The sequence below is a fragment of the Gymnogyps californianus genome, chromosome 5 (genome assembly GCF_018139145.2).
Source record: "Gymnogyps californianus isolate 813 chromosome 5, ASM1813914v2, whole genome shotgun sequence".
NCBI lineage: Eukaryota > Metazoa > Chordata > Aves > Accipitriformes > Cathartidae > Gymnogyps > Gymnogyps californianus.
The window spans coordinates 52,404,800-52,431,540 of record NC_059475.1 but is presented as its reverse complement, the minus strand read 5'-3'; the positions used below and the strand labels follow the sequence as shown (position 1 = coordinate 52,431,540).

Genomic DNA, 26,741 nt, shown 5'->3' with positions numbered 1-26,741 from the left:
AGGCTGAACAACCCCAACTCTCTCAGCCTTTCCTCATAGGGGAGGTGCTCCAGCCCGCTGATCATTTTTGTGGCCCTCCTCTGGACCCACTCCAACAGGTCCATGTCTTTCCTGTACTGAGGACTCCAGGAGCTGCACACAGTAACTCCAGGTAGGGTCTCATGAGAGCAGAGTAGAGGGGAAGAATCACCTCCCTTGACCTGCTGGCCACGCTTCTTTTCATGCAGCCCAGGATACAGTTGGCTTTCTGGGCTGCGAGTGCACATTGACAGCTCACGTCCGAATATTAACTTACACTTTATCCAAGCTGTAGGATCCATCAGTCCAAGTTTTACTGGATTACTGTTTTGTGATAGTACAAGCAAGCTTCTTAACTACCACTAAATAATCCCATTTTATTCAAACATACATGCTGGCTGAATTGATAGTCCCATCTATATACAGTACTTTTACAGTATTGTAAGTTCTTCTTTATTGAAGTTTTAGTTCATCAAATGTTAGCATTGTAAGTTGGAGGAAGCAACATTCATATGACCACACAAAGCATGGGATGCAAAACAGCCTTACACCTTTTTCTTTGATATTCAAGAAGCATAGTAACAGAGAAAAGGGAGAGCTGCCAAAGACAATGTCAAACTGTATTACAGCAGTTCTAGAAAGTCAGTTCAAGAAACTCCTTTAGAATATAGATGCTTCTTTAGTGTCATGAACGAAAGTAATAGGAAACTACTAGTTATGATGTAAGAAACACTGTGTATTATTTCAAGGACTAGGTAAAAGTCACTGCCTTTTAAGTGAAAGAACAAGGGAAAAACAAACAAGGTCCATGCTAAAGGACTGTGTGAATGAAAATCCATTTTAAACTTCCCCTCCTTATACCATAAAAGTCAGTGGAGTTTTGATAAAACTTCATTAAAACCTGGCTACAGCCTTTTGTAGAGCTTAGCCTTTAAGTAACAAGCAATATGTTCAAAACAAACCAATGCAAAGATGTAAGATTATTTTTAAAAACTCATAAGTATCTAAGGGTTTGAAACTGACTGAATAGAAAAATACAAAATTCAGAATTACTTAGAAAAAAAAATGCAACAATCAAGTTGTACAGCTTTACTTCCAATGAACTTTAATCACTCGAGGACTGATAGAAATTTCATGTAAAAATGCAAATAACCATACTTATGTCTGTAGCGGAAAGAGCATGAAATACGCCAGGGACGCTATAGCTCACAAAGAACACGAACTGTTAAGTGGTGGTGGTGGTAAGAGCTTTTTTCACAACTCAGAGTAGTCAAGTTTCAGTTGGTGGAGGGTCTGGGTGGTGCACAGTCCTAGCTACTACTCATAAGGTGATATTTAAATTGCAAACTAAAATGGCTTGTATGAGGTTTGATTGCCCTGAGTGCCTGTGAGCTTTTCTCTCGTCTTCTACATGCAGCTAAGAGAAATGTGGAATGGTAGAGAATGCTTCTCTGCTGTATTGTGAGTTGGTTCTTATTCTACAATGAACTTCATATGCATGCCTGATCAAGAGCACCAAAGTTACACAGCTGTTGCATGGCACCATCTGAGTTTGAAATTTGTATAACCATTGCTATCAAAGCACACAGTATAGAACACCACCTACTTAGGCCTCAAAGTACATACATAGTAATCTCAGTTTAATTCAAGAACTATGCCACATATATTCCACTCAAGTTCACAGCACTGGGTGCTTTTCACACAACATGAAAGAAAAAAGCACCACTTGTAGGACATTTTAAATCTCATTTTCTTTCCAGTTATCCACCTTTTTTCCAACTCAGTAATGTTTTTGTTTCTGCTTCATTTCTTCTACCCTCTGTGCCCTGTTATTACTTCAATTTCTTCTCTGATGCTGTCCTCCAACCCTGCTGGACTCCATCAGTTGATCCCAAAATTGTTTTATTTGTCTATCAGCATTTAACCTGTAGAGATCTTCCATTCAGGAAACGCTAATCTACGATAAGATATTTAGTTTTCCTCAAAACATCCTAGAGTAAGAGTCTAGGTTATGGAATACATTCTTTAACAAGGCTCTCTGAGGAGATTCACATGCTTTTAAAAATAACTCTTATGTCTATCTTTACCCAGAAGATCACACAGAAATTTAAATAAGTCACACATTTTGTCTATTTTTAGCATTTCCTGGATGTTGAAAACTCTCATTACTGTTTCCAAAAAACAAACCAGCAGGATCTTGCCTAAAAAAATTCTGCCTGCCTTGTAAATTTTCCTCAGCCATATTCTATTCTTTCAGAATTTTTCCCCTCTGCAGCTATATTTTGTTCTTTGATTGCTGCTCACAGCAATACATTTTGAAATGTTAAGAGACACATTTCTCAGTTGGGAAAGCTTTTTTTTTTTTGTACTTATGAAACTTTAGATGCTGTTGTGGGTTCTATTAGTGCCTTAGTATCATACATTGTAAAAGCAGGCACCGGGAGGAAAAATAGGAAGAGGAAGTAGAACGGCTTTTAAAATTCTGCTTTCCAGACTTTTTTGCCCCAAACACAAGGCAGATCTCAGACTATAAAAAACATCACACAAGACAGATGTAAGAATTGCTATCCCTACTGAGTGGGAATTAACACCGATGTCACTACAGTATTTTGATATTACTGAGGTAACTCCTACAGGAGACTGCTGATTATTCCACTGGATGATTATGGGACTATCCTTTCCCATGCCAGTAAACAGAAAAAAGCTCACTCTTTGGCAAAACTATTTAAAAACCCACTAGTTTGGGCAGTAAAGAATTAAGGATGCACACAAACTTTACAGTGACCGTGCTCCTCTGGTCAGGAAAATACACAATGAAATCCTTCCTCAACACTGAGGTGCATTTATTCAAAACAGAGCTTTACTCATCTGTATCAGAACATTTTTTTCTTAATAAGTCCATAGTGACAAATTCGGGTATCTAAACCCGAAGTTCCTTGGCTTGGAAAACATGTCTCTCGGTGTCTTTACCACTGGAGTTTGAAAACCTTGTAGCAGTTCTGTGAACACTAAAAGCAAGGTTTAACATCCTAAAGTCCACATATAAAATCTTGGTTTACCTACATTGTATTTATTTCCCCACCCCCCACTCTACTTCAGACAGGATAGAAAACTTCATCTGAAACTAGAGAAATCAAAGAAGAAAGTGGTACTTTGGAAGTTAATGTTACAGTCAAAGAGCTTAACCTAGTTTATTTTATTTCTGGTCTAACTTGAGCTATGACTGAAGGTGCTTAGTTCAGTTGTTTGAACTCAGCAAAAATTTAAGCAGTTCACTTCTGATGATGACACACACATAATGGCTGGCTGCTCTCCAATTCAGATTCAGCTTATACACCCATCCCCAGAGGCAACTATAAGAGTCTTTTACTCATTACCAGTGAGTATTCACCATCAAACACAGCATTTCAGAATCTGAAATACTATTGTCTGTGACTGATTATCTAGATATAATTGTAGCATCTGATAGTACTAGGTAGGCAATCATGGGTAAGTTTAATAGCAACTACTATATTTCTCTGAGTTTGTATTTCCAAAAGCTGACTGGCTAGTACCACATTCTTCGACAGATCTTTCAGAAGATTTAAATATTCCAGAAACTTTTATACCATTTTACAGGTCAAGCTCAGTTTACCTTACAACCTTATCAGACATGGAAGCTGTGAGGAGGAATTATTTATTTAAAAAGCTTTCCATTAGACACTTCCAGGATTTTTCAGACAAAATAATTACTGCAACATGCTTCCCAGAACTCCATACTGTTAGGTGATAGGGTTCTTTAACATGTAAAACATGTTAAAGATGTAATTTATTTCAGCCTCTGGAAAGGAATCCCCAGCAGCTGAAAGAGCAAGCTGAACACAAGTGAGAGTGAAGATGTAGGAGGTGAGAAAGAAATGGAGATAGAAAGGGAAATGCAGTTCAAACACAGGACGTGATCTTTTTTATAAACATTATTTTTTAATCAAGAGAAGCTTGTGATCTAAGGTCAGCATCAGCTGATTTTTCCCTAAACACTAGAATTCTAAACGATGACAGCTGCTGCTATGTTGAGAACAACCATTCAATATATTTCTGAGAGTCTGCGTTAGCACATCAGGCCAAGACCCAACCTCAAAGCATAAGTTCTGGAAGCATTTTAAAAACCAGACAAAAACTGGCAGTCAACAGATGGCAAGTGAAGAACGATCCGCTTCCAAATTTGTATTCAGCAGAAAATAGAAGGCACAAACTGCAGAGCTAGTGGAGTTAAGATTAGGAATATTAACTGTGTGCTACACAAGTCCATCACGGTAGCGTGGCCGAGCGGTCTAAGGCGCTGGATTAAGGCTCCAGTCTCTTCGGGGGCGTGGGTTCAAATCCCACCGCTGCCAGGAATGTTTTAACAGTTGGACTCAACCTTAAAGGTCTTTTCCAACCTAAATGATTCTAAGTCTTCTGCCAGAATTAAGTGTCATTAACTTTGTGATCAAACTGCATGAAATAACCTGAAGAAACAGAACTATCAGAAATTGGCAGTATTAAATCAGCATTCCAACAGCTAGAGCATACTTAAGTCTCTCGAGGCCTAGGAACGCTCAGTTATGTTTCAAAGCACTTCATCTAGTTTGTACTCTGTATATTTTTAATTGCAAACAAACTTCAGAAAATTCAGTTTCTAAAAATGTTAGTCTATTCCTAGTTCTGCATTACCTTCACTTAAGACTACTCTGCCACACAGCATGTTAAAACCACACTGAACCAACAAAAGCTGACAACTAGACTAAGTTAAAGAAGTACTTTTTATGCAGAGTTAACTGCAGGGCATATACATAAGATAGATTCACAAGCTAAGCATTGCAACTTGAATATCAGATGACTGCACGTACCTAAGGCAAGTATTAATATTTGTCTCTGACTACCTCCTTGTTATCAGGTGTCTCTGCAGGCACTTCCCAGTGAAGAAAGGAAAGACAGCTGCAGTTCCTCTCCCCACTTCGCTCCCATATACACCATATCGTGTGACTACTGACAGGTGACTTGTTTTTTCTGGTTGCCAGTCTTCACCATTAAGTATCAATATTTAGGAAACTGGTAGGAAACTAAGTATTCTCTTCCAAAATATGTATTAAATGTTACATATACTTGCAAGTTTTAGACGAGCTTCAATTAAGTTGTGTTCTGAGAGGTCTGAAATTCAAACATAAGACTATCTCATGCACATTGGCAGATTTTAGTACAGCCACCTGTATAGGAGCACATATTTGCGTGCTTTCTATAATTTACGCACAACAAAGAGTTGTGAGGGCTGTAGAGAAAGCATTGTACATATACAAAGCATCTTTATATTGCATACATTTTAATTGCACTATTCAACAAAATCAAACTAAACTTTATAATGAACTGTGATATATTAGAATTATGTTTCTCATGTGTACACATTTCTGTCAATTCTGGATGAACAACTTTGTTTTTCAACAAGTGAATGAGAATCAGAGGCTAACCTATTACATACCACTTTGTAAAAAATACAGCAGGCCAAACAGACTCAGTGAGTGAGAACCTTGAGAACACCATTGTGTCACAGATTTATATCTGGATCTGTTTCTCCAGATTTATACTTGCATCTCATCTGCACCTTTGTCCATCCACTCACTACCCTCCCAACCCAAATGATACAGAAGAAAAAGAATAGAGAAAAGCAGTAAGAATGATCAAACAATCTCCACCCTAGGAGCAAACGAGCAGGCTAAGGACTCTTCAGCCTAGAAACAGATAAAGGTCTATAGAAAGAGTGGTACGGAAAAGGTGAACAGGGATCACATGGTTATCGTGTCTTTCAATGCAAGATGGGAAAACCATCAAATGAAACTAATTTTCAGAACACTGTGCTTCATGTGACATTGTTAAGTTGTGGAACTCGTCCAGAGCAGGTTGTGAATGCTAGAAGCTTATAGGCATTTAAGAGAAGACAAGAGATGCTCACAGAAGAGACTATAGCCTCTAAGTCAAGAAATCTTCAGGGATAAACTACTACATACATGCCTGACCATCATACTTTTCCATAAGCATCTGCTTTTGGCCACTGAGAGTTGAGAGATGTTCCTTTGATATGACAAAGTAAAGCCTTCTACTCCCCTAACAGGGGCTACTTTAAAGTAACCAGTATGACAAAAAGGGAAAGATCTGGGGGCTTGGCTCTACCATTTATAGTACACGATACATTTTCCTCAGCCAGGTCCTAGCCATTTACACCTATTTTCATCCAAAACTTCACCAATAGGCCTTCTCCATAGGCTCTGGTTTCAAAACCAGGTCAAAAGAAGGTTATCTCAATGTGATCCTACACTTACCTCCCTGCTCTCCGCCCTCTTGAACTTGCCCTTCCTACTTCTTCCTTGCATTAGCGCTCACCTGATCATGTTGAGATGGTTCATGGAACAGCACTTCGAAAATTTGTGCAATTTGGTTTTGGCCAGTGCTTATTTAAAGCACAGGGAATCCACTGAGCACGAGTGCCAGTAACACTAAGGGAGTGAAGACAGCTATGGACAGGCTACTATCATGGTAGGGCCAACTGATGATAAGTTCTACATGTTAAGCTAATCTATTGCTTTGACATGTTTGAGAAGCCAGATTCCAATGTACCTTATCAGGTGGTTAATTCTCCAATAGAGTGATCTGCTGAGTCAGACAGGTACAGCAATATACTTGCCACCAGAACATGATCGTGAGTTGCAGCAAAGCTTCACTATATATTATTCTTCCTAGGCTGAGAGCCTAAGCCTGCAGCAGTTGTAAGTTTAAGGAAGAGAGGCCTTGAACAAACAAAAATGATTGCCACAATCCCAAGATTATCAGCATCCTTTCTGCAAATCTGAACTCGCCCTACAACTACTTAGTGAGATCAAGATCTTGGCCAGGTTTGTATGAGTAACTTCTGTTGTTTTGATCCACTGTATGTACAGAAATTGGATTACTCTAATGAGTAACTAACTACTTAAATTCCTGCCGAAGGCTCCTTTTTTACTGAATATAGTTACAAAATTTCCATAGACTTTGATGACAAAGGATGGCCCAATAGACAAAATTCTCATCTCTAAAGGTTAATGACACCTTTGAAATGAATGATTTTTGACAGATTGAGATACCAAGGGTCAGATCCTATCACTAGAAAGTCTACTGCAGAGTATCATTAGACTGAAACACAGCCTTAGAGCAAGTTATCTCAAATTATGGATACTAAATTAAATCTCATTTAAATATATTTGGAACCATCTTCTTGAAATGCTGACTCCTAAAGCTGCATAAAGGAAAAACTTTGCCAAATGCATTGGTGTCTGCTAAAACATTACAAATGTATTTAATTAATGAAAGGCATGTCACTACTGACAACAGCTTGTACAGATATGCCTGAGGAAGCCTTGAACTAATGTGGATACTGCTAGCACAGTAATTATAACATGATACTTACATTGACTCTGTATTAACTCCAGTTCTTGGACAGTTTTGCCAATTTGTCCTGAACTCTACTGCTATAACCATCAACTGGCAATTCTCAAGAAACATCTTGTGCGCATTAAGCTATTTTTGGTTTTCAGATATAGATTGCGTTATGCATGCATCATAAGGATAAATTTACACTGCAATAAAAAACATCAGCCATTGAAATCCTTGACGCCTACGGTTAAATTTGTTTCCAGCAGTACTTACTCACTTGTTGGTAGTGACTCATCTTCCCGATATGTATGTTTCTTAACTTCTCTAACCATGTTAGTGGTACAAGTGAAAGTTCAGTTTTGAAAATACTGGCCCCTAGCTTTTGCATTTGACACGAACTATATTAAATGTAAGTTGTGTTTATTTTCAGCTTTCAAAAAGAAATCAAAAAGCAGTACAGAAACTGTATTTTTCAGGACAATTTTTTCTTATTAGAAGAGAAGGTGGACACTCCCAAGATGAAAACTAGAACTTCATTATTGCTGTAAGGTTGACAGTTACACAGGTGTTAGATAAGACAGCACAATAACACTATTACAGTCTTAAAGCCTGAAATCTTTTTCTAGGGAACAGTCACAACAATCAGATAGTAGGGAGCAGTGGACAGACTGCTCTGTCAGGGATAGACTGGCAGCAGACAAATCCTGCTTCTCTAATTAATCTGATATTACCTTGCAGGCATACTATACAAGATTACAGTTCCTGTTCCCAGTGTATGAAAGTGTATTAATTCTCCCTCCTTTTTGCTACTACAAACACTAAAAACAAAATAAACATTTTTCATCCCCTTACTTAACAGTCAAATTGTCAGCAGTGACTCTTCTGCACTGCAGGAAGTTTTCACACTGCTTGCTGCTTCAACTAATGTCAAAATAACATAGAACTATATAGCAATAGGTGAATTTGATCTTTCCCTGAACATTGCAGGGGTTGGAACAGGAACACCCTTAACTGCCTTTTCCAAAAGGCTGACCAAAAGGAAAAAACAGAATGCCAGGAGTCAAGGACTCTCACACAGTTAAAAATCAAGTGTTCTCTGGGGTTCATTTCATAAACAAATTTAGAGTGTGCATATGAATGTAAAACACAGCAAAAACTGCTGAAAAGCCTTTTAAGATTCAAAGCAATGCAGCCCCCCTCCCACACCAAGCAGAATTATCTCTAGTCCTTAAACAGAGGTTTGGCAAAGAAGGGAGAAAGGAGGTCAAATTTTTTCAGTGAAACCTTTCCTCTCATGAGAGCAGACCCAATCAATGTCTTTTTTGCCTCTCACCCTGATGACCACAAGGCTTGAACTTCATTAGGAAGTGTTTACCCAAGAGTATTTACCAAAGCCATTCTTTACAGTTGTCATTACTAGTAGCGTACTCACATTGGATTTATGGCGGAATCTATCTCTAAATTTTCTTGTTAAACAGGCCTGCAGGCTTCTGCTAGAGGCTGGAGCAGATGCTTAATAAGTATCCAATGTCTTTTTAGTCATCTATAAACTTAGCTTAGACACTGCATTTAAATTCTGGTTATTTTGATGCAACACAAGAATAAAACACACACTTCATTTTTAATAATTCTCAATCTCTTAAATGGCTAAGTAGATTTTACTCCAACTGCTAAGACTGGACTGCAAGCACAAACAAAAACATTAATAATTTTGGTCTAAAACACCCAGAATGATGAAAAGTCATTAACAGTAGAAAGGTCTAACTAGTTTGCAAAGAAGGTAAAATTTTTACTTCAGATTGCTGAAATTTGCTAAGGTTCAAGTGCTTCAGAATCTTTTATATTTCTGATAAATTAAACGCTCCTGAACAAATAATTCTGTTCATCAAAATGAAGTCTTATTTTAGAATGAAACTGAGTTAGTTATAGAAAAACTCATAAGAATGAGATCAAAGGCATTAAGACTTACAATTTTAGGTGTGGGGAAGAAAATTCAAGATCTTTTTACATAAGTTTTGGCCCTCTGAAAAAATATTCTGGTGATCCCCCCTTCTGTTCCACATGCAAGAAATCCTGTGTAGAATGCAAGATTCATGATAGAATGCAAGCCAAAAGTTCTCACAGGGCTTTTTTGGGGGGGGGGGGGGGGGGGATGTCTTTTTTTGTTGGGTTTTTTTTTTTGGTGAAAATTTTGCAGATTGCTCAGATTTGAAACAGGTATAGTCACTCTTGGCAAAAAGACTAACTCAATTATTCCTCATTTTCTACCCATTTGAAGTATGTTTTCCAAAACTAGCAATGCATGGAAAAGCCAGAGTCAGAACAGGAATATTCAAATTATGTAAAATGACTGTGCAATCTAGTGATCAGTTACATTCATACAAAAAACTTCATTCACTAAGTACAATCATACCAGTACCACATGTAAATTCCTTGCTTGGCAGCATCTGGAGATAACAGTAGCCAACTTCTTAGAATATTATTTTATCCCTTGAGGTCAGTTGCTGTTAAAAGTCAAATCTTTTTGCACAATGTTTTTGCCTAACACTTCATTATTCTATTATTAATAGTTGTTTACACAAGTGATGTTTGCTTTTTTTAGAGTGCAGTGATATCAAAACCAATGCTTCCTACTATAGGAAGTTGTAGGATTTTTCTTGTTTCAGTCTCATCAGTGCATTTTCTCTAAGAGTTTTCTTCCACATAAACCATGCTGGAGAATGATGTCTGAGATTGTCTCTACGGTTCACAACATCAGAGACCACACTACTATGTAAACTCCTTAATAAATGTCAAGAGTGAGATACAGTTCTTTAGCTACAGCCAGAAACCATCAATCTTAATATTTCTATCTTAGGAGACTACAGTTATGGTAGGTAAACATTTTTACAGTGTCATAATATTAGTAAGTATTCATTTGCGAGTACATTACTAATCAAGAGAAATGATGAAATATGTGAACATCTGGGAACATTATCTAGGAAAGATGTATTCTTCATCAGAAAAATATTTCTAAGGACTTTTAGCATACAAACGGTTTTTCAGAGAAACTTGCAATTTCTTCTCTGGAAAAGAAGAAATTTCACACAGGAAGGAGTTGAATGGTTTCTGATCATAGATTAACTGCTGTTGATAACATATTGGTACTAAGAGGTTCACCAGAGATAAGGAGGAATCAACAACAGGAACAAGAAATTCACATCTCTCCACTATCAAGCAGTAGATCTAAATAAGACAAAACACAATCTAAAGAAAGGGAAGCTTTTTTTTCTTAAATACAATGCACAACTAAGTCACAGGACTCACTACCACAGGATTCTGTAGAGGGCTAAAAAACAGCAAGAATAGTTCAATAAGGAACTTCATATGTTAAGGGAATAAGCCAAGTTGTGGCTACTAACCATCATGGTCTGGATACAGTTTTCATCCTGGAAAGCCTTTAAAATAAATCATAGGGAACATATACTAAAGAGATATCACATACATACTGTTTATTGTGCTAATCCCCATGGCATCTGCTACAACTGCACTAAGACTAGACTACAAGGTAGATAGACCTTAGTTACCACAAAAACATTTCATGTCTCCCAATCCTCTGCTCCACAGACTAGAATAAGTTATTTTGGGTCAAACTTGTCTTCTACATACCGAGACTGCTGTCACATAAGTTTGGAAGATACAATCCTTCAGCTTTTAAACAGCCTTTTATGAAGATGTTCTTAGATTTGTATCGGAGATTTTAGAAGATGCATTTGAGAACTTGTTCTCAAAGCAGAAAGTTTGAGAAGAGACAATCACATGGCTTTGCAAATGCATTTCAGGGAAAGAGCAAGAACAGCAAACTAGTGCAACATTAGGAATTGTTTTTCAAGTTACAACCCATATGCATCACTTCAATGTGAATATGCATTCGCACAAAAGAAGAGATTTGATCATCCTTTCCAGCAACATTTAGTATACATTACAATTTTAAAATATTATTGCCTTTCAGTAACATGACAAAAGTCACATCAATACCATATCTATACTTGCTGTGTAGGAAAACAGACTGTTTCTATTTTCAGACTGTTTCCATTTTAAAGAATACCTTGTATAAACTCCACTTGCTAATAGCTTTCTAACCTGGAAACACAGAACCTCGTAAGTAGGTTATTCAGTCACATTTGTATTCATCAATATTTGCAGATTCTCAGCATATCCCAGGATTTGTACTTGAACTATGAACTTACAAATGCTGAAGGCAAGAAAAGGACTCCAAGTTCATAAGAACGGATCATCAGTTGGGTGCCATTTTTCTCCAGAGCTCCCCAAGCTGCTTTAGACAGATTGGCACTACAAAGAGAAACAAAGCATTTCAGTGAGGCATAATCTTCACAGCAGAAAATGCTTAAGTACCACAGCTGTAGCAATGCACTTCTAGCAGAACTTCACTTCAATCAGAACAGTCTTTTCATAAAAAGTGATTTGGGTGTTATTCCTTATTGCTATTTTTACAGCACGGTGGGAGCAGCAGAGACAATATGTAGAAGGGTATTCACGTAACACGTGTGGATAATTATACAAGCCTACTTGTGTCACACAGATCTACAAGACAAATTCAGCCTTTTGAATCTTCTCTGCACATTTTGGAAAGGAACTTGGTATTGGTAAGTAACTTCAATTTGATGACTTGGAAGATTAAAGGCTAGCTCAGTTATGACTAGTTACCTTATAACACATCTAGTACAGAGCGTTTTTGCAAGTGTTAAACAATATCTTTTGCACCTGGCATTTTGCTCTGATATTTATGAAACCAATTGTTTATTGAAGAGGTATTTTTGTTTTAATGTGCTATTCAGCACCATGTTGTAGTTAATCCTTCATCAGTATCTTCTATGAAGTCGACCAAGTTGGAAGTCAAAAAATAAATGCAATTCTGTTGTCAAAACCTACTTCTACAGCAAAATACAAAGCTTAAACATTACATTTTAACTGACAGATATACTGGATGCTTTTTGATAGTAGCAAAGGGTGGAATAGAAGAAACATGAGAAAAAAATAAAAGCAACCATGAATTTCTGTATTAGGTGGACTCAGCATCACATCTGAATTACTTAAATCCTTTAAAAAGCACCTTAATCACTACTACTATTGCAGGCAACAGTATCAATGAGTGCTGAAATTTAAAGAGCCAGAATATAAAGAGGAAAAAAGATTAAAGTAACTGAGCATTTAAGAGTAAGGATACAAAGATCATAATCTATAGTATATAGGGTTGCACAAAAATCAGTTTTGGCAAAACTGAAACATATCTGTATTTTTTCATTCACAATAAGACATTCTCCACTCTTGTCAAGAAATTTCTTGCTCCCTCTTTTGGCTTCTTTAAAAACCAAATAATAGAAATACAAAACTAGGCTTCAATCTAGACTGCTGAACAACTCAATCTCACAAAAGGTCAGATTCCAAATACCAGGTATCTTCATGTTTTATAACGATAAGGCAGCGCAAGGATAAACTTCAGCTTAACCCATATCTATTTTGTACAAACCAGCACATTCATGTACAGCATGTGTTAGAGAGACTTAACCCAAGGTTTAAAAATGCTTATCACTTCAGTTGATGCTGAACCCTGAAATCGGCAGTTACAGCTCAGACAAGATTTTGGTGTGATTGCCAACAGTTCCTGACATAATCATTTCAACCTGCAACTCCAAAAGGGGCAATGCAATGAAGAAACATTAAATATGGACAAAAATTCATATCACTACTAATAGTATTTGAGGATTATGGCAGTAAATCACCTGGGCCTGCAATTAACAAGAACTTTATATATGACAGTTTTTTAAGTTAGAGGTGTATGATTAGTTGTTTACCTTGTAACTAAGAACCATCCAATCTTCTGGAAGTCAGGAGAGGTTCTCATGTATGTCTTAATGTGAGGTATAGCATGACTTCGACCTGAGACTTCTGCTGACCATTTGCTAGAAAAAGAAAAGGAATTCTTTTCGTATACAGTTTTATTTTCAGGTCTAAAAAATACTCACCATACTACAGGGCCATGTTTTCAATAATACTACCCTGTACTTGTCACATTTAATACTCATTTCCTCTGCAGAAAGGCTGAAAATATTTAACTGAATTTCTAATCCTGAAATTCAGTCTTACTAGTAGTCAGAAGGGCAGGATTTTTCTTTCTTTACAAAGACAGATATTCTCCTTAGTGTATCAGGCTCTCCTAACAAGTTTTTCCATTCCTCCACTCCAACTAGCACTCAAGAAACTAAGTCCAAACTTCCAGCCAATATTTCTTCTTTGAAAACTATGAATGGTTATGCCTTTAAGCAAAGGAGCTTGGCACCAAATTAAACCTTGCAAAATTCCCCAAGCTTATTACAATTTATTAGGCATGAAGTAGAGGCAGGGAGCAACTGATAGATTGTTGACACTACCCTTCCTCTTCCCTCTTCAGTGCCCCTAAGCCACTAAGAAATTTGAGGGCTTAGAAAGGAGAGGTCATATCTATGTGTATATAGAAAAACTGGTTTAAAACAACAAGCCATTGCTGGGGTAATTCAGCATCAATGTTACAGAACTAAACTGTAAGCAAGCAGTGAATATACGTACATAACTGAAGGTACGTAATCATGGTATTTAGAAGCACTTTCCACTCACAGCTGTTAGTCCTCACTCAAAATCAGGAAGAAGGCTTCCAAATACACCTTCCTCCACCCAGAGACTTTGCTTTCCTCAGTTTGGAATATAATAGGCTCTGGTTTTGGTTGTCACAATCTTGTTTCCCTAATTTAGCATTCTCTTCTAAAAGGCAAATCAAAAAGAATCAATCAGCTCCAAAAAACCTCTTAAGTGAACTGTGTTCATTTAAAAGCCTAAGAGGACTGAAGTGGAAGGGCTGGAATTATTTACCTAAGTTGACTTTCAGGACTAACTTTCACAGGAGTTAAGTCAAGAGCCTTTGCAGTTCAGAGGTCAAGACATACTTACTTTAACAACCCTATCCTCTGATGAAGGAAAGAAAACTGTTTTTGAGAACTGGTCCTGTATTCCTAAAGGGCAAGAGCTTAAACACTGTATGCATGTTTGGAGCAAACTAGACATCTTTATATTTTGCTGCAAGCCACATTGAAGTCCGTTTCTGAAGAACAGACTAAGATATGTACGATACAGAAACAGCTAAACTTGTGTTCCCCTACAGAACTCTAAACTTTCCATACATACAGATTGTAAGGTTATACCATAACTCAACAATTCTTGTTAATAGCTTTTATCTCACAACTGACAGTTTAAGCAAACATTATCTTTAAGGCACAAAAATAATTAGGTAACTCCAGTAACATTGCAGAAATGAAAAACAGGAAAAATAGTAGAATTGGGAATTGAACACAGATTTTCTTTAGATCTATCTCACTGCCTTACTCGAGGACAAACCTCTCCCCCCACTATTAACTGCAATAATTTTGAGATACTATCTCAGTCTACTGCCTTTATGCCTCCTTATTATCTTTGACAGATGCAATTAAGTACTGTGTTTTAGCAAGAGTACTACTGCTTCTCTTCCATTTCCTAACTACAGTAATCTAATTCCAGTTAGTTTCAATTACAAGTGATTGAAACTAGTATTCCAGAAAGTTAAAATCAGAAAGGGGAGCACACATTTTGGCCATATTTTCTTTAGTAGGACAGCACAAATACTTAAGGACAAAAAGGGGAAAGAAAGTGATTATGTTCTCTGATCAGGTTCGTTTATTTTGGGTTTTTTGTTTGGGTGGGTTTGTTTTTTTAAAGTAATTACCTCATTGAAAAACTCAGATGCTTTTAGTAAAAGCATTATTAGCAAAGTAGTATTTGAGAAATGTTTTCTCTTCAGCCTAAAAGTCAGCTTATCTCCAGACTGCATAATGGAATAATAAACCAAAAGAACTGGAAGGGGTTTCAGATGGGTACAATATCTCGTTTAATCTATTCTTAATACAGCTAAATTTCAACTTCACCATGGAACTTTCCTGGCATATTTTAGGAAGAAAAAGCCAAAACAGATTACAAAAAGCCTAAAGTAAAATATAAGAGCAGTTGCTTTGGACAGCAAGGATGAGAGCATATGTCAATATAACAATTCCAGGCTACTTCTAGTCAAATTGGCTTAACACATTTTAAGCTGTAAACTTTTCATCAGAATGCAGCTGGCAGAGGATGTACACAGGACTGATCTCATGTTGCAGTAAACTTCAGGCATATTCAGTCCCAGAGATAAATATGGTAAGTTAAATGAAACTAGCTTCGAGAAATTTTATGGAGCAAAACCACAGGTTGAAGTAGTTATTTTTTGGACAGTTAGAGGTCATGGTACCATGTAAACTAAAAACTCAAGTGTGGGGTGAGGAAAAGGAGTTATGTAGGTAGGTATCATCAGAATTTGAACAATAAAACATGAAAGCCTTTTTGTCAGTTTTATTATTCTTTTACATTCCTAGGACTAGAACTCCTTATCACTAGTACAGCTTAACTCTGACTTTAGACCACTAATCCTGACATTTTTACCAGTAACTTGCTGCTATTTCCTCCCTCCCAGTCTTTTGTGGCATTTCAGTCAGCAGGTTTTCTTTTTTCTTTTTAATTACACAGCCTGTAATGTGATGATTAGGTGCATTGAATTAAAGAGGTAATCTACTTTCCAACTCTTAAAACGCAACAGCTTTTGCCCCTCTCATCCCTCCATTTTTCCAATAGCTATTTTTAGGTTTCACATAATTTTGGGGGGGGGAAGAGGGAGGGGAAAAATGTTCTCTACCATGAATAAGGTATGTTTTGCAATATAGAAAATACTTTGCACTCACTTGCACTGCACTACAAATGTGAAAGCTTACAAGTTGTTGCTTTTATATGTACTTAACCCACTTGCAAAATTTCCTAAGTATGTTTTTTTAAAACATTTGATAAATATTTGTTTTACTCCGCAATGAATTTTTGAGTTTTAAAAGGAGACTACACTGCAATCACAGTGCATTTAGCTGGAAGACATACAGCAAGTATCAATTGCCACCAATGTCTGATATTTCTGGCACAAATGAGGTAAAGGAGCAGACACAGGCCCCTTTACAAGTGGAGCTACTGAAACAGGGAAGCCAGATAATCCTAACACCCTGAAAATTAATCTGTGCAGACACACTCAACCCATAAGCAGAGCCAGGAATAACTCATTTTCTACAACACCTCTTTCATCATTTAGTTCTTACTTCAAATAGTGAATGGGCTTTCCATCTCCAGATACTGGCAACAAGGCTTGAGCACAATTAAAACAACTCACACCATTAGTCTCAACCATAAGAGAACAGTACATCCTCTGTGTAAGTGCTCCATATCTCTCATCTTTTATAGTGTTAGGGGAACAACACTGTAGTTCTTCAAACTGAGAAGAAAGATGTTCTTCAAAACTCTACAGGCCTAAAGAACACATAAAGCTCTAATACAACTATGATTATGGACTTGTCAACAGCAAGTCAAACAAGTTCGTCAAACCAACTTCTTCCATTCTTTGAAAATAAAAATTTGACAAGGTAACTGCACAAACATAAGGCATGTGGTATCAAAAGTCAATCAATTAAAATGAGCATTAAAATACAATGTTTTATGTACTGCTAAAGCTGATCAACTGTTTCAAAAGCAGTAATTCACAGAAATCATTAAGCATTGCAAATCTCTCCTTATCAATTAGTAATACTGAAAGGAAAAGACAGCAACCCTACCAGAGAGAAAACTGAGCAAATTGTACCATTTACACAGTAGCTAATCTAACAAAACAGTCTAGTAATCATTTGCTATGATCAGAAAAGTGAAATCAATATTAAGTTTAGTCACCTTATTCTTTTGAGAAATTACAATTCAGAGCTGCATTACAGGTTAAATACACTCAACTGGCAGAAGAGATAGAAGAGCAGCCCACAGATATTATCAAAATTGTATGCTTGGGGCAGAGGTTTTACCTCTTTGGGTGAGACTATAGGACAATTTTCCAACTCCATTAATCTCTCCCTACCTGTAAAAAGGAGCTATTCCTTCTCCTTTACTGTCAGTATTTCTCTTCTTTCAACTCTGGTAGGATCCCTAGTTTCTTGCTGGTTTTGTATTATTTTCCAGTGAGGTAAAGACAAATTCCTCTAATCCCTCTACTGCCCAAAGCTTTGCATTATAGCAAGTCTTTAAAATAACTCATCTTACATTTAATTCTAATGAAACAGGACCTACCATTTTCTGTGTGTCTCAGGTTATCATGGATAAGAAGCTGCTGTATGTCATCTGCTCTATTGTAATAGTTTACATGCAGGGTCTCCTCAAGGGCTAGTGTCTTGTATTACTGCAGGGTAAGAATCTGCATCTGGGTAGTCACTACAGAGCAATTATGCAGGGCCACTTGTCATCTGCAACCAATTCGACAGATGAATTTAAAACAGCCCTTTTGTTGCCAAAGCAGGACCCTAGTACGCCCAGTGAGACAGGTATGTGGGTATTTTCTCACTGAACAGGAATAAAACAATCAATAATCTCATTATCAAGTAACATTCTGTGCACTAAATAAGAGACTAACCAAAAAAGGTTACAGTTTTCTTCCAGTAAGATTCTTATGAGGTATATGCCGAGTTAACTGAAACTGAACTAAGGCTGCACAAAACCCCCCAGTTTTATGATCTCCTCACTTTTTGAATCATGACTGAACAATCTTGAAGTCTTAAAGGTGTTTGTAGCTTTCTTCCTTTGTTGAATGTGCTCAGAGGGCACACTTCAAAGGCAGGAGAGACAAAGCCTCACATGCTTTCTGTTCCAGTTCCATTCCTTGGACCGGCATTGACCGGCAAGGCTCACAGCAATCACGTTCACTCCAGAATGGAGGATGCTCTCTGCAACTAGCAATTGTATTCTCAGCCTTCTGAATATATACACAACTTTACACACTCTTACTTAGATATGAGTAAACTATCTTACCGGAGTAACTTCCCCCTGGAAGAGTTAAGTTTCTGGTGAAAGGAATGGGGAACTGTGGTCTTGTAAGAGGTTACCAGATTTAATTTTTTTTTTTTGATCTGTGCAAAACAACTTTTCCCATTGTTCTCAAAATATGCTTAAGTTTTTAAAGTTTCAGCCTGAGGGAGACATCTGGCATGGAATGTGTCAGACTTAGAATTTGGCAAAATTAGTAGCACGTGAAAATAGAAGTTCTTAATGGAAAACGTCAGGCACCTTTAACAAAAGATATTACCATAAGGAACTGAGAATTTTTGCAGCAGGACTGCTGCACTCAAAAACACAAACAAAAAAGCCTTCCTAACCCTGTTGTGGCTCAGTTGAAATCCTGTTAATACCGAGGCACAAGTGGGAAAGTGAAATACAACTGGAAATAAAAAAAAAGGAAGAAAGAGGAGTAACATTATTCCAGTTCAGAGAAGGAAAGCTTAAATAGAAGTTTACAGAATCCAAAGTCTGGCAGTGTCCTCCATTAGCAACAGTATCCCATATAATTTTTACAGGTAAATAGCACGTTTTGACTATGTTTTGGAGATACGACCAGCAGATAAGGAACTAAAGGCTTTTATTTTAAGGAGTTAAGAATATCATGCTTCTGACCACTTCCCCTTAATTTGCTTTTAACACTCAAACGTTACAGCATTATAATTTTAAACACACAGTCTAAGGGAAAAAACCCAAAGAACTGGGTTCTACTTACTGAAAATAGGAATGCAACCACAGCTGTTTCTGTGCTGTCTGTATACTGTATGGAAGCGAGCCACCAGCTTAAGGAAAAAAAGATAGAACATGTACATTGTTTTTTGAAAGACATTCTAAAAGCAGCAAGCAGCTTGGGGAACAAGCTATCTGTACCATCCTCATGACTCATTTTCAGAAAATGGTTAAATGCTCCAGTAGTATAAAATGGTATATAGTTGGGGTTTTTTTTCATTCTTACAATTTAGCAAGTTACTAAACACTATGTAGCAGATTTACACTAGGAAAAAGAGAAACAGTACACAGGCTATAGAATTAAGTCCTCTTAGAAGATATATGTTTATTGGTAATTTTTTGTTATGATACCACTTGATATCAACAGATTAGAATCATTACCCATACAAGCTAGAGGGAATAAAACAAGCAGCTTTCAGGAAAAAAAAAAAGACCACCAAACAATTATTTTAAAAAGCAATAACTTCTCTAACGAAATTGTATTTGTATTGATTTGGTCTTTGGCTAATGCATGTTGTGATTTCTTGAAATGGATTTAACAAAGAATCAGCCATGGCATACTGAGTTATATTAGTGTTGTGTATTAAAAACATGATGCAAAACCAACTGCATTGAACTTGTCCTACAAGACACCTTAAGGACCTGTTACAAAAGCTTTACTACTCTCAGGAACGCACTAACTGCGCAAGTCCATGGAGCTTTTCATTTGCACAAATACAGAGTTATGTAATTCACCAAGTTATTTCACAATATCAAAGAAATGACAGTAAGGAGTCATTGCGCAGATTGCATCTCTCACTTTCAGGAGTATCAGCTTTGCTAAACAGATGCTGTAGACAACCAGATGTATTTCAAAAGACCCTTACTTGTGGGAACCATAGATACCTATAAACTCACTGGCTGCAGTTTCTACATATGTCTAAACACTGCTCAATTCGTAAGAAAGATAGCCGAAAGCATTCCCGCTAGCCCTGTGTTCAAATTCCACCAATTGTTAGAAGAGTTCAACAGCTACTCTACTTCATACTACATAGGAGCATAGGTATCCAGCTTGGAACAGGAACACGTTTATGGATTCAGCAATGCAAAGAATCATTGAATCGTTAAAGCTGGAAGCACCCTCTGGAGATCATCTAGAATAACTTCCTGCTCAAAGCAGGGTCAAACAGAGCATGTTGCTCAGAACAGTGTCCTGTCAGGTTTTGACTATCCCCAAGAATGGAGACTCTACAACCTCTGAGCAACCTGTTCCATTTAAACATCAGAAAATGTTTTTGCTGTAAGGGTACACTGGAATCTCCTGTATCTCAATTTATGTCCATTGCCTCTTGTTCTTTCACTGGCCACCATGCAAAGAATCTGCCTCTACTTTGCATTCTCCTATCAGGTATTTAGACGCATTGATAAGATCTCCCAGGAAAGTTCTCTTCTCCAGGTTGAAGAACTATCCAGCTCTCTCAGCCTCTGCTTGTATGACAGAGGATCCAATCCCTTATTCATCTTTGTGGCCTTTTGCTGGACTTGGTTCAGTATGCCCATGTCTGTCTTTTACTGGGAAGCCAACAACTGGACACAGCACTCCAGATGTGGTCTCACCAGCGCTAAATAGAGGGGATGGGTCACCTCCTGGCAACATGCTTCCTAATGCAGTCTAGGATGCTGTTGGCCTTCTTGCTGCAAGGGTGCATTGCTGGCTCATCTTCAGCTTAGTGACCACCAGCACTCCCAGGTCTTTTTCTGTAAAGCTGTTTTCCCCCAGTCAACCCCCAGTGCATACTGAGGCCTGGGGTTATTCTTGCCCCAGCACAGTACTTTGCATTGCTCTCTGTTGAACTGCATGGTGTTCCTGTCAGCCCATTTCTCCAGCCTGTACAGTCCCTTGGAATGGCAGCACAATCATCTGATACATCAAACACTCCTCCCGAGTTTGTATCATTTGCAAACTCACTGAGGGTGTACTCTGCCCCACCATCCAAGTCACTAATGAAGATAAATGCATGGCCCCAGTATCAATGCTTGGCACACACCACCACTAGTGGCTGGCCTCCAGCTGGCCTTCGTGCCATTGATCACAACCATTGAAAACTGGCTGAACTGCCAGGCCTCAAACCGCCTCACTGTCCACTCATACAGCCTGTACTTCATCAGGTTGTCTGTAACGATGTTATAGGAGACAGTGCCGAAAGCCTTATTAAAGTTAAGATAAATAACATCCAGTGCACTCCTCTCAATCATCAAGCCAGTCATCTTGTCGTAGAAGGACATCAGGTTAATTAAGCATTTCTCCTTTATAAAACCATGCTGACTACTCCCAATCACCTTCTTGTCCATCATATGTTTGGAAATGGTTTCCAGGATTCTTTGCTCCATCACCTTCCCAGGGATCAAGGTGAGGCCGACAGGCCTATAGTTACCCAGATCCTCCTTCTTACCCTTCCTGAAGACAGGAAAACTCCTTTCTTTCAGTCCTCATGAATCTCTTCCAATTACCTTGACCTTTTGAAGACTAATCAAAAATGGCCTTGCATTGACATCAGCCAGCTCCCTTAGCATGCATGGGTGTAACCCATGCAAGTGCTTGCTTTTGAGAAACAGCAGCTTTGCGGCATCAGAATACTACAGTACCTCTTCCAGGTTGGCTGGGGCTATGCTTTCTATACAAATATATTGACTTCATGAATACAAACATGGGAAGACTGAAGAGAACAATTGCATATTGCAATATTAAAAAAAAAGACTAATGAGTAGTGATACATGTTATTCTACATTGTATCTGATGTGCGGGATGACACTGCAAAGAAAACACAAGGAGAACTTGGCACGCCCAAACCTGAATTTTCTGCCAAAAGGAAAGTATGACTGGAGTTAGAACAGTGGGCAAGAGCTGTTTTTTCCTATACAGTGACATATGAACATGGCTATACAGACTTAAACATTATATACCAATGCCCACAAAGCTTTTTCTATTCAGCCACAATAGCAGAGCTGGAGTCAGAGCTCCAGTAACAGTAATAAAAGGATTCTACTGCCACCTATTCTACGAAGTTCTCAGCAAGATGACAACTTCAGGTTCATTCAACATCAACCACTGTAGTGATTTTGCAGGACATTATGACCACAAAACGCTAATAAATGGGGGTTCATCTACTTACCAGGATAGCCTTCCAGACTTTGCCTCACATTGTTCACAGTAGGATAAATCTTCGGGGGTGGGGGGTGGAAAAAAAAGTAACTTTAATAACGCAGCTCTAAATACACAAGCTGTCAAATTTCAAACAAAAATCACCATAAAGAAAACTTACTTGAGGAAAAAAAAATAAAAGCTTCATTTTTCAGAATGAATAAAATTACACTGCAGCTTAAAAATAGTTGTGTGCCAGTAAGAAAGTCTTTAATATTTTTACTGCTCTTGCAGAGGTTACCAAAATTAGCTAGCAAGACTCAAACAATCCTGCTTCAACCACTTCCACATTGGTCAAAGTAAACTCTTAACATTATTTTATCAAAATTTAGACTCATATCTCAAATATGAGTACGCAGCGGCAATTAGCACATGGTAACGGTATAGTTTGACAACATTTTCTCCTTGATTTAACAAGCTCCTGCCACAAACTTGTTTCCGCTACTCCCCTCAATTGTGCTAATAACCAAACAACCAGGTTAGAAAATAATTTGTTTTAGGTATTAATCACTCAGGGTTCAGTTACATCTCAGTAGCAGAAACAGCTGCATCTACAAAACTCAATGGAAGACAAACTATAGAATGAGAATATAATTTTGATTAGATTATATATACTCTAGTGTCACGCAGCTGGAAATTATAGTACATTTTTATAGTATACCATACATGAGTAAGCGTCACTAAGTGGCATCCTTATGATTTCAGGATGAAAACTACATTAATGTCTTCCAAAAGTTAAAAGCAAACCCAATGACTAAGATTTAAACAACAAATGAATAAATGTTAAATAAAGGTCATTAGCATCTAAAGACATACCAAGTGAATTGGAACATCACATTTAAGGAGAGTTGTCACGCTGCTGCCTGCAGCCACCAGGCTCTCCTGGAACTCTGAGCACAGCCATTTGGACCCATCAGCTCCCATTGAACCAATGCTTGAGAACTGTCCAACAACAGGCCAGGATTGCTGTGCTGGTATTGACGAAGCATGCTCTTTCAAAAGCTAGTGAGGGAAATTAAAACATTGTTAGACTTCCACAGGCAAATACCTTAATTAGTGGTTTGATACTGCTTCTGATATAAATCCTCTATAATTCACTTCTGACAACGAAATAGATTAACATTCATATTATCTATTTAACTTTGCAATAAAAAAAAAAAATCAGGCTCTCCAAATAAACCCACTGTTCCTTCAAGAGAAGATCAAACATCACAAGTTTTATCCAAAAGCACCGAACCCAACCATTAAATAATGGGTAAAAAGAATGCTAGCAGCTCTTCCTAAAAACATGAAGTCACAATAAATTAAACAACTAAATCTTTTTATACTTGGTGGTTGTTGGCCATAAAATTCCTCTCGTATCCTAAAGCCCCAGCTAAAATAGAAGCCTACAATAAGAGGGGAAAAAAGAACAATTGAAGAGAAAATTGAAATAATCCTTTTAGAGGAGTTCTTCAGCCATGAATGGAATTTAAAGTCACATTAAAAACAGATGGATATAGGCACATATTAAATTGTATGTAGTGGCTATCTTTTTCCCCTCTCTAAAGAGGACACATAACTAAATGGCTTCAGTCATCAGTGTAGTGTCACCAGGTCTATCTTTTTAATCACAGAAGCATTTGCCACAAGACCATCTTTATCCTTTACAGGCTGTTTTGTTTTCATTCAGTGTCTTACTAGGCAAAAAACATGCAGACAACATATATCAGAAAGGGCAAGCTCTTTCAAGCAAGGGGAGGTCTAAAAGAGTAACCTTGTGTTGAAAAGCAGTGTGCTAAATAGACATTTTGTATGTCACTGAAGTTTGCTATGGGCAGCATTAGAATTCCATGTAAAATTCATGATGGAATTTGAAATAATACCACTTCAGCAGGAGGTACAGGTTGAAAATTCCCCATTTATGAGAGGCATAACTGATGACATGAAATGTCTTACCTGATTCTCAATAATTACTGAAAAAGAAGGGGCCCTACAAACTTAAGATACACAATCTTGTATGAAGATTTATCATTATGTCTTATCTAAATAATGGGGGGGGGCGTAAAAAAAAATCCATGTTCCTAATTATTCAGTTGATTAAAAAATAATCAAAAAATCAAGGTCTTAGAAACGTAGTAGAACAAAACTAAAAATCTGACTGAATTGATGACATCTATGTGCGAACTGGTTTTTAATTTGATGGTTTTTTTTCCAAGTCATTAGGGAAAAATAAACTGTAATAGCCCTTAACATTTAAGTAAAATAAGCCTGTTCCCTATGCGCAGGCAAGTCTGTATCAACACATCTTTCCTTAGTGAGTGCCTTTGAAAAAAGCTATATTTGGTTCCCAGTCACAGAAGACTAGATTTTGATAGTGTCACACTTGTTAGAAACACCAACGGCAGTCAGGAAGTCACTTGAGTGATGGTGACTCCTCAGATATCTGTAAGCACATGACAATTCAGACCACAAGCTGACCATGGTAATAATGCCCAGGAATATTATGTGCAAAGTCTACACTGTCATAAGTTGCAAGCTTATGTTATTGCTAACTTAAACTGTAACAATGTATTAAAAGATTGCTGATCATAGCTGGAAAAATTGAAAGGAACTAAAGAATGCTCTCCAAAATTATATTTACAGTGAAAAAAATATAACAAAAAAGGTTACAGTTTTAGTACCTTTCTGAGCCTAAGGTGACCCCACTTTTCTTTATCACTACCTTGATATCGTCCAGGGGTAGAACCAAGCAGATACACTCTACAGAAAGAAAAAAATAACACCAAGTTATTTGCAGCTCTGGAGTGTCTTGTTTTGTAAAGTATTAAGGTATTTAAGTAAAACCTATCAGCAAGGTTGAACATAGAAGTGCAACCAGAAATATTTAATCTTTCACCCTTAAGATTTACAATACAAAGAAAAGTGGTTTTTCAGCTGTATAATTTATTACTAGCATCCTATATGGCTGTCATGCACCACCAGGCTGTTCTATAGCATAGACAAGAACTGCATCTATTTCTGTGTACAAAAATGCAGAAGATAGAGGATGTCAGTAATAAATGCAAATAGTTCTTGTTTGGCACAGAACTGTGCATGTAATTTTGAGTAAAGCCAATCTATTGCTACATCCAAATCAGCAGATTCAGGTATGAGATTTCATTTGGGCATCTAATAGTTCAGATGCCAAGTTCAGCTTTTTCAACCATCTTCCTAATAATGGTTTAGGAACCTGTTTGACTTTGCCCTGAAAACAGAGAAGAAACCTGCCCAGAGTCACAACAAAGAGATGCTTTAAGAAGCTGTTCCTTACTGCATCTCATGCCCAGCTTTATCCATGAATGAATGTCCCCTACATATTTTACATGGTAAGGAATAGGCCCTTATCCTAACAAGAGACTCTTCCCTAACCCATGCATAAACTCACATCAGCTAGGGTTCAACCAACCTGTCAAAGCTCATGCAGATGACCAAGTGAATAAGAACAGCTGCTCAGGCTGTTAGGTCATCTGACTGTAAGGTACATACTTTTTTTTTCACCCCCTCCAATCTTGTAAGACTCCATGTAAAGAAAAAAGTACATTTTTTATTTTATATATTAAACTAGACAAGGTTTTGGTCTCTATTTCCACCACAGTTTGACCTTTTTCAGCTTTTCTTGTCAACAAATTTTTGCCAGCTTATAAAACTGCTATTAAGCAGCCAAGGAGATTTACAGTTTCTGAAGTAAATATTTCAGTGGAAATGCAGGATGTATCTATTAGAAGTAAATTAAGCACCCTGAAATATTTTAAGTAATATCGGCAATGTGATATTAGAGAACACTGTTTCAAGACAAAGTATATTATTTAACATAACATTGCCTACCAGACACAATCCATGCCTGTAAAGGGCAAAATTCTATACATATGTGTATGACTTGAACTTTGCCTTATGAGCACAGAAGCCTATTCTTAATAAAATCCCCATTATAATAACCTTTGCTTATATGATCCCTCTTACATGACAAACCCAATACAATGCAGTTTTTTCCACTGGTAATTTTATTGGAGCAAATATTTAAGCCAGACTGACTTAAATGAAACTCTGAGTTCCTATTACTTATGGCTACCTTCTGTCAAGTTACTGCTGATGCACCTTTTTTCATTTCTTTAAAATACATGTTTATAAAACTAGAAGTTGGTCAATTCAACATAATCTGCATAAGACAGATTTAAAAAACTGCCTAAAGTTAGATTCACGTTTGAACACTTAAGTCTGTGTCGTGGTTTAACCCCAGCCAGCAGCTAAGCACCACGCAGCCGCTCGCTCACTGCCCCCCCACCCCTGGGATGGGGGAGAGAATCAGGAAAAAAAAAAACTCGTGAGTTGAGATAAAGACAGTTTAATAGGACAGAAAGGAATGAAAAACAAT

General features: G+C 37.5%; 1 protein-coding gene and 1 non-coding gene across 3 annotated transcripts in view; one reads left to right on the top strand and one right to left on the bottom strand.

Moving 5' to 3' along the window:
• TDP1 (tyrosyl-DNA phosphodiesterase 1) overlaps positions 1-26,741 on the bottom strand; it is a 51,530-nt gene that overhangs the window by 13,762 nt on the left and 11,027 nt on the right. For both annotated transcript variants that reach the window (XM_050898229.1, XM_050898231.1), the window contains exons 8-13: positions 25,012-25,090; positions 23,165-23,350; positions 22,320-22,368; positions 19,154-19,220; positions 13,293-13,400; positions 11,667-11,769 (exon numbers count right to left, since the gene is read on the bottom strand). In XM_050898229.1, the coding sequence (XP_050754186.1) occupies positions 11,667-11,769; positions 13,293-13,400; positions 19,154-19,220; positions 22,320-22,368; positions 23,165-23,350; positions 25,012-25,090 (592 nt within the window). The remainder of the gene's footprint in view (positions 1-11,666; positions 11,770-13,292; positions 13,401-19,153; positions 19,221-22,319; positions 22,369-23,164; positions 23,351-25,011; positions 25,091-26,741) is intronic.
• TRNAL-AAG (transfer RNA leucine (anticodon AAG)) lies at positions 4,310-4,391 on the top strand. Its single transcript has one exon. It is a non-coding gene; the product is annotated as a tRNA-Leu (tRNA).